Genomic DNA, 7,476 nt, shown 5'->3' with positions numbered 1-7,476 from the left:
CTCATAAGTTCTACACATCATCTTGATGAGGTGATCATTTGACCCAAGTTTCATGAAGATCCTTCAACGGGTTTAGGAGATACAGAGCTCAAACCTTTGAACTTGAGTTGTGACCTTGACATTGAGTCAACACGGCTGACACATAAGTTCTACACATCATCTTGATGAGGTGATCATTTGACCCAAATTTCATGAAAATCCTTTAAGGGGTTTAGGAGATACAGTGCGGACACTAAATGGAGGGCTCAAAATTTTGACCATGCGTAGTGACCTTGACCTTAAGCCGTCATGGCTGACTTATGTGTTTCATGAAAACCCTTCAAGGGTTTAGGAGATAAAGAGCGGACATAAAATGTTACGGACAGACGGAAGGACAGACGGACTGAAGACGGAAGGACAGACGACAGAAGGATGGCCGGAGATCATTCCTATAATCCCCACCACTCGTGGCGGGGGATTCATAAACGTTTTATGGAATCATTCTCGTTACGTTTTCAGGGAATTAAAAATTATAAAAATATTCGACTTGCTCATTGGCTAATTTTATTCAACGTCCGAATGACGACATTAAGTTGACCTTGAAAAGGATGTAGTAAGCCTACTTTCCTGGTAAAAAAGCATTCGACCCAATTGTTGCGTTTTTAAAGTCCGTATTAAGTATATCTACCTTACATCACACACTAAAAATAATATTTTCTCTTTCAAAGATTTTGTTTGTTACATAACGTACAGATGAGGATCAGCATGTATTATATTTTAATATAGTTAGTATACAGATTGTTCCAGATACTGAATGCTCAGAGAAAGAGATACTTTTTGGCTTACCTCTATTCTATCGGGTCTTTCGGTACCCGGAATCATAAAATATAAATATTTTACATTTGAAGTAGAAATAAAAATACTTAAATGACAAATAACGGATGTATTTAAAAAAGTACTATTTATCTATTTATGCCTTGTGTAGATGACAAAATGTCATGAACGTTAGTTGAAAGAGATATTCAGAATTTATTCTTAAATTTGAATAAACTTTATAATTATGTACCTCGATTTCCAACATAACGACGTGTTACTCCTAATTTACATGAAGTGAAGAAGAAGATACATGCTCAGTTATCTTTATTAATAAGTGGAAAATACTTCATATCAGTATGATACCTGCTAATCAGCTGCTTGTAAACATGAAATTATCTTAAACGACCTACTAGTTATATATCATATGTGATGCATATATGTAAACGACAGCCTAATGAAAAATGGAACAATCGCAGGAAAAAGACTCGGATTCAAAACAAATGGTAAGTCTATTTCTATATTGTTTTCACGCTTCTGTCAGTTTGCCAGCTTTAAGAAGAGAAGACAATTATGTGACTGTGTAGTTTGAATGGTTCCTAACTTAAGGTAAATGTAGAGTTCGAACGAATATTAATCGCCCACCATGTGCTGGTAATTAAAATTTATTTGCCTTTTTGTCCAGTAGAGATATATTTTCCATTCTAACATGCCTGGATTTAATTGCAATGTAAACAAGGAAGAAAGTCAAGCTCTGTATATACAACGATAAACAATGGTTGACGCGCTGACTGGTAAGAGAGCATTATGACGTCAATAATAACGTCAAATTGCCGCATGACGTCTGGTATATTACTACTTGGATAAATGAATCCCAGCAAAAGTTTCATATAAATATGTCAATGATCATGTAAGAATGAAAACAATCAAGGCATTCTTGTTGTGTATCGTCTAATTTACCACGATTCATCGTTCCGATGCTTAGATATTTAACCACACGGGCTAACGCCCTCGTGATTCAATTGCTGCGCATCTGAACTCTGAACTGTGATAAATTAGACAACAAACCACTCGAAGGCCTTGAATATTTGTGAAATAGATTTGGCTATTTGCACACTAGCATTAAAATACCATAATTGTCGTTTTCAATGACTGATTTAACAGCACAGAAAACGCGCGTTTAAGTGGAGAGCACGCACGTCGTTTGAAAGAAAACCGTGTTTGCAATAAAACACGCTCTAATATATATCATCGCATGCTGCGGCAAATTTTGATTTGGGTTTAAATATAGTTTATTACATTACTAATTTACATCATAAAAAAGCATAAACAAAAGTAAATGCAAAAGGATAACAAGTTCTAACAAAATAATTAACTCCCGACCCCTTAACAATAATCACTGCCATGATATGTGGCTAAAAATAAATTTCCATACAGTTATGCAAATTGTCTTGTTATTGAAAAGAAGAGGAAACAAAAGAAGAGAAGAAAGGGAAAGTAAAACTAGATCTAGTGAGATAGAGTACAATATATTGTATACTTTGTACTTTATGCACTACTAAAAGTTTCTTTGCAATATTCAATTCTGGGCACAAATGAATTTTATTAATTCCAATTTTACAAACGCTTGGTATCATTGATAAACATTTGAATCCTTCTGAAAACATTAACATTGTTATTCGCTGATACAGTTCTCAAAAAGTAAAATATCTTTGTTTAAAGGATGACAGTCCTTCGCTGACTAAACACATATCTTTTCTTTGATTTGTGTAAAATTATGACACTAACAGAAAGTGCTTACAATATTCCGTACGATGAGAACAAGCACAATTTAAATCAGTGATTAAGTGATTTGTAAAAAGATCAAAATTCAAATTACTGCATTTACGTCTTTTTTTTAAGTTTTCGAAATCTTTTTCTTTGAGTTATATATTAATTATCTCATATGGCAGCTGCATATTCTTGAAATGGTCGGAGAACGAAATTTGATTAAAGCTTTCCTGCGCAATAAAAATTTCACTTGAAGCATAATGCGTAATATTTTTGAAGCAGAAAATGAACTATTGTCAGTGTGCTTATGCCATTTCCAGCCCTACATAAAGTCACACAAAGATGTTTGTGGACACTAACAAATTCAACTGGAATATTTTGAAATGTAAGGTTGACAGTGTGCGGCATTATTTTTGAAAAAAAAAGTAATTGCCTATTTTATTAGGATTAGAATCTACGGGTCCATTGAGAAACAATTAAAAGGTATGGTTTAAAATACCTTTTAAATCTGCAATATTTGCTGTTGTAAATTCTAGAGAAGTATCGTAATCGCATAGACGGGAATACTCAATAAATTGCCAACGGTATTATATTCATAGACGAGAAATAACAGAGGACCAAACACTGACCCTTGAGGAACACCAGCTGTCAACGGTATTGGAATCTGCTTAAGAGGACCCTACACAAACATTTTGACAATGGTTTGATACAAAATGTTATATCCGAATCAAAACATCAGCGATGACTCCATTTTCTTGTAATTTAGATAATAAATCTTTATGCCAGATACGATAGCTGACCTTAGAAATATCACAGAAAACTACTTACGTATTGGTTTTCATATCTGGTGATTCATTAATTTGATGATGTATGTCGAATAACTGATAAAATGTAGAATGACCTTTAAAAATTGCTGACTGATACGAGTAAAGAAGTCGGCTGTATTAGTATTTATATACCTTTTTTCCGTCAGTTTTCCAACACAGCTTAAAAGAGAAATCGGTCTATCATTGCTAACTTTCTTAAAAGTGGTATTACTATAGCCTTTTTTCCCAAATATTAGGACATATACCTTCATCTAAGGACATATCAATGATTAAACATTAAGAGCAAGCTTCCGAATATTTCGTATTGTCAAAAAAATGATGACCACATAAATCAAGAACATACTGCTTTATTAACATCAAGTTTGGATATTATATGAATCAGATCGTTTTATTTGATAGTAATATAGGATATTGAATTTTCTGTTCTTTTTCGCATAACTGGAAGTTAAACATTTCAGTCGTCAATGCTAAAGGTAGATACGAAGTAATCATTGCGTTATATAGCTTAATCAGCATCTGTATAGTTAAGTTGTTCTGAATTATTATCGTAAACCAGATATATTTTCCGACTTTTTGTTTGCTTTTACTAAATAGCGTTAGTGTTTCCAATATTTCATTTGATTATTAATCTTGGCATCGGCAACATTTTCTTCAAAATTACTGCCTTCTGATATGCAAGTACAACTGGCTATATCTTTCACCGACAATTGCGCATCCTGTTCGACCACAGCTTTTAAAGCATTGCTGTTTGCCTTGGTAACAGAGGTTTTAGGTCTACCAGAACAGGTATCATCTTTGTAGATGATACTGAAGATTTTCAGCATTTCTGTTGATTTGTCTAAAGCATAGAAATGTTTAACGGTTGAAGTTATTCCATTGAACGTTCAGTTACGTGTACTTGACATTCAGATATGTCATATGAAGATAATTCTGTACAACATGATTTCAAGCTCTCTAAATATTTTGAACAAATAAGTTAACAATAAATGCAGACTTTTTACATTAGACAAAGTGTAATTTTGCAAAACATGAATAATCACTCAATTTTAAAAAAAACAACCCCCTTCTCAAATATTAAGGTTGTAAATTCATTATCGTTTTGACTATCTTTGTGTACCATTGAATATGAAAACAAAGAACATGTTGGTAAGTCATGTGTTTATGCTTTAACACACCCATATATGGAAACAAAATATTTTTAAACTAACTACCCAAACGGGTGGAAAGAGGTACAAAACAAAATAATATCAGGCTTGGTGTGATCAAGATTTTTCCTGAGAGGTAAAGAAATATACTACACACATCGCGTCCTCTAGCACAAGCCCATGTATGTAGTATACCTTGCCACCAAGGAAGACTAAATTTTTGCACCGTAGCAATTCATACTACTTTGCATTTATTTCATTGAACTGTTTCAATCAAACCGAGTCTGCTAATATATTTTGCTTAGCTGCATTCTTTGCTTCCAGAGGATCTTCTTAAAGATATTATTAGCTAACACAAGAGCAGTATTTAATTGCTGTGTCGCGGCTGTAAAACATCTCCCCGTACTTGGACTAAGTGTTTATATATATATAGTTTCTGGTCCTTTGGGAACATGTAGTCCATGCAATATTTAGAGTTCCGCTTAAGCGGTTCAAATGGGCTTAAGGGGTGTTGCACATTTCATTACCTCTCATGAATAGATTCAGTCAAATTTAGTTTGCTATCATTTTTGCTTGGTTGCATTCTTTACTTTCAGAGGAATTTCTTATCAATTTTATTAGCTGTTAAATCTCGTGTTTGTTTGTCACTATCCCTTCAAGAAATATCTTATCCAGGTTTGTAGTACATAACCTAATTTTATATCGTTTTTCAGTTTATTTTTTAGTTTTTTGTCTTATCCGTAGAAGTTTTAGTACTTTTCAGATATAAGCTTAGAATATTAATTTCGCGGGGCTCGTCTTTCCGTGGTAACACACTTTCTCTCATTTTTTAACTTGTCTAAATAACAACGACGGCTTCAGTGACATTTTCCGTATGATCTATGTTTTATGAACAGAATATGGAACACTTAACTCTGTACCATATCGTATCTCAAAGTTTTATGTTACCACGGAAAAAGAAGTGTTTAAACATCTTATATCTTGCATTTTTTTTATTATTTCTTTTACAATATTAATAACAAAGGGCCCAACAGATGCCTTCAGCAGTTGCGGAATAATGCCTACTTTTGTGGTTTCATTTAGACACCAAGTTATATCTCCAACCTCATATATGTAAAAACTTTGACATCATATATCTGTTTTATCCTTCTGGCATTCGTTTTAAGGATGCACGAGCGTTTTTTTAGGATATCCGCCATTTTGAAAAATGTTTCTTCGAATATTGCTTTCTAACAAAAGGTTTGCCAAAAATTAATGCTAAATAGTTAAAATATGGCTAATAATGTACAATTTAACTAAATAGATTCTATTTTTGGCGAATTTTTTTTCACCCTTTTTTTTTTTGGCTGGCATTTGCCTAAATTTGACGTTAGATTTACAATGGGGTAGGGGTAGGTAATTTCAAATATCTATTAAAGTAGATCAGATTTGGTTTTGATATTTTCCTGACTGATACATGTAATGAAAAGCTATAATCAAATAAAAGTTTTCAAGATAGCACTTTATATTATCTACAAAATATAAATTAAAACAAAAAGAACAAAAAAGAACAAATTTCACAAGTTTTTAACCGTTTTTCTTAATAAATCTCTTAGATGCACGGTGACTCCAACTTTTTTTCTCTCCATTTTGATGCATTTTTGTGTGTCATTAAAGCTGCAAAATATTTTGAAACTCTAAACGTCAGAATTCTTTTGTAGATCTAAATACGTTTTTTTTTTCATTGAAAATAAAGTGGGTGGGGTAATTATGTCAACATGTAAAAATTAAAGAGATTTGTTAGTGACATTTATGCTTATATAATACTGACATCACCTTGTATCCATATTAATCTGTAAGACCTGAAATCCCTAAAACATTAAGTGGAATATTATATGTTTAATAAAGTACCACCATTTTTTCAATTCTACAAAATTTCAGAAATGCTTAAACCGTGGGTGAAGAAAAATGCCCTATAAAATTAAAACGAGTTCGGCGACCTAGGCCTTTTCTTCTCTTGTTTGTATTGGAAACTAATGTTCTTCAAACTCACAGAGTATGAAAAAAATCTTAACATAAGAAAACAATTGTTCCTACATCTTTATGTTGTCGTCCTGCCACGTAATGTGCCTTATGTCTTGGACGTAATCTTTACATGAAGGACTATCTTCCGTGCTAATGTCCATATTCCAAAATTTAGGTCTGTTCGTAGCCGCACCTCTCGTCCCATTGCAAGCAAAATTGGTTTCAGTTTCGTTTACTCGTGTGGAGTAGAACGGCATGCACGCCCAACTCGTCTTGTTTGCCAAATAAGTATGCTTTGACCATTTTCATCAACGTTTTATTAAACTCTCAACCTTGCCGTTTCTTTGCGACCGTCTAGCACTTGTCCGGGTTTTCCGCACCTCCAGCATAGAACATAGGTCCTTTAAAAGTCTATTTTCAAATGCTGCGTCTTGATTTGTATGGATGGCCAGAGGCGTGCCCCACCTTGCGACGAAATCATTTAACACCCTGGTAGCACATTCTTTAGCCGTCTGATTTGGCACTGGTATCACTTCTTTATATTTTGGGAAATGGTCAGTAAGGACCATTTTATACCTGTTAACCTTTTTAGAGGGAAAGGTCCAGTAAAGTCTGTACCGAGTATGCCCGTCGAGCCCCAGTCACGATATTTGCCAGAGGTGCTTTTGTGTCTTCTGCAAATCTTTGTCACATTAACATATACAACATCTTTGGACAAACAGTTTAATGTCTTCTGCCATGTACCAAATGAAACCATGTAATATTTTGGCCTTTGTCTTCTTCACTCACAGGTGTCCCGCCGTTTACACACTATGTGATTGTTTTTAACCATTTCCATCAGGATTCTGGGTAATAATATCTAATTAGACTCTTCGGTTATCAGAATAATTTGTATATTATATATATGGATAACGTAACACATATGCACAGATGGTGCT

The 7,476-nt window shown here is 33.7% G+C and overlaps 1 protein-coding gene across 1 annotated transcript in view; it reads left to right on the top strand.

The window, feature by feature from the left end:
• Nucleotides 1–1,199: 1,199 nt before the first annotated feature.
• LOC123528009 (uncharacterized) overlaps nucleotides 1,200–7,476 on the top strand; it is an 82,666-nt gene continuing 76,389 nt past the window's right edge. Inside the window, exon 1 of the mRNA XM_053523003.1 lies at nucleotides 1,200–1,298. Within this exon, the coding sequence (XP_053378978.1) occupies nucleotides 1,257–1,298 (42 nt within the window). The 5' untranslated portion in view covers nucleotides 1,200–1,256. The remainder of the gene's footprint in view (nucleotides 1,299–7,476) is intronic.

Source organism: Mercenaria mercenaria, chromosome 14 (assembly GCF_021730395.1).
Source record: "Mercenaria mercenaria strain notata chromosome 14, MADL_Memer_1, whole genome shotgun sequence".
NCBI lineage: Eukaryota > Metazoa > Mollusca > Bivalvia > Venerida > Veneridae > Mercenaria > Mercenaria mercenaria.
Note: the sequence above shows the minus strand (reverse complement) of the source record. Positions and strands in the feature narration are given on the sequence as shown.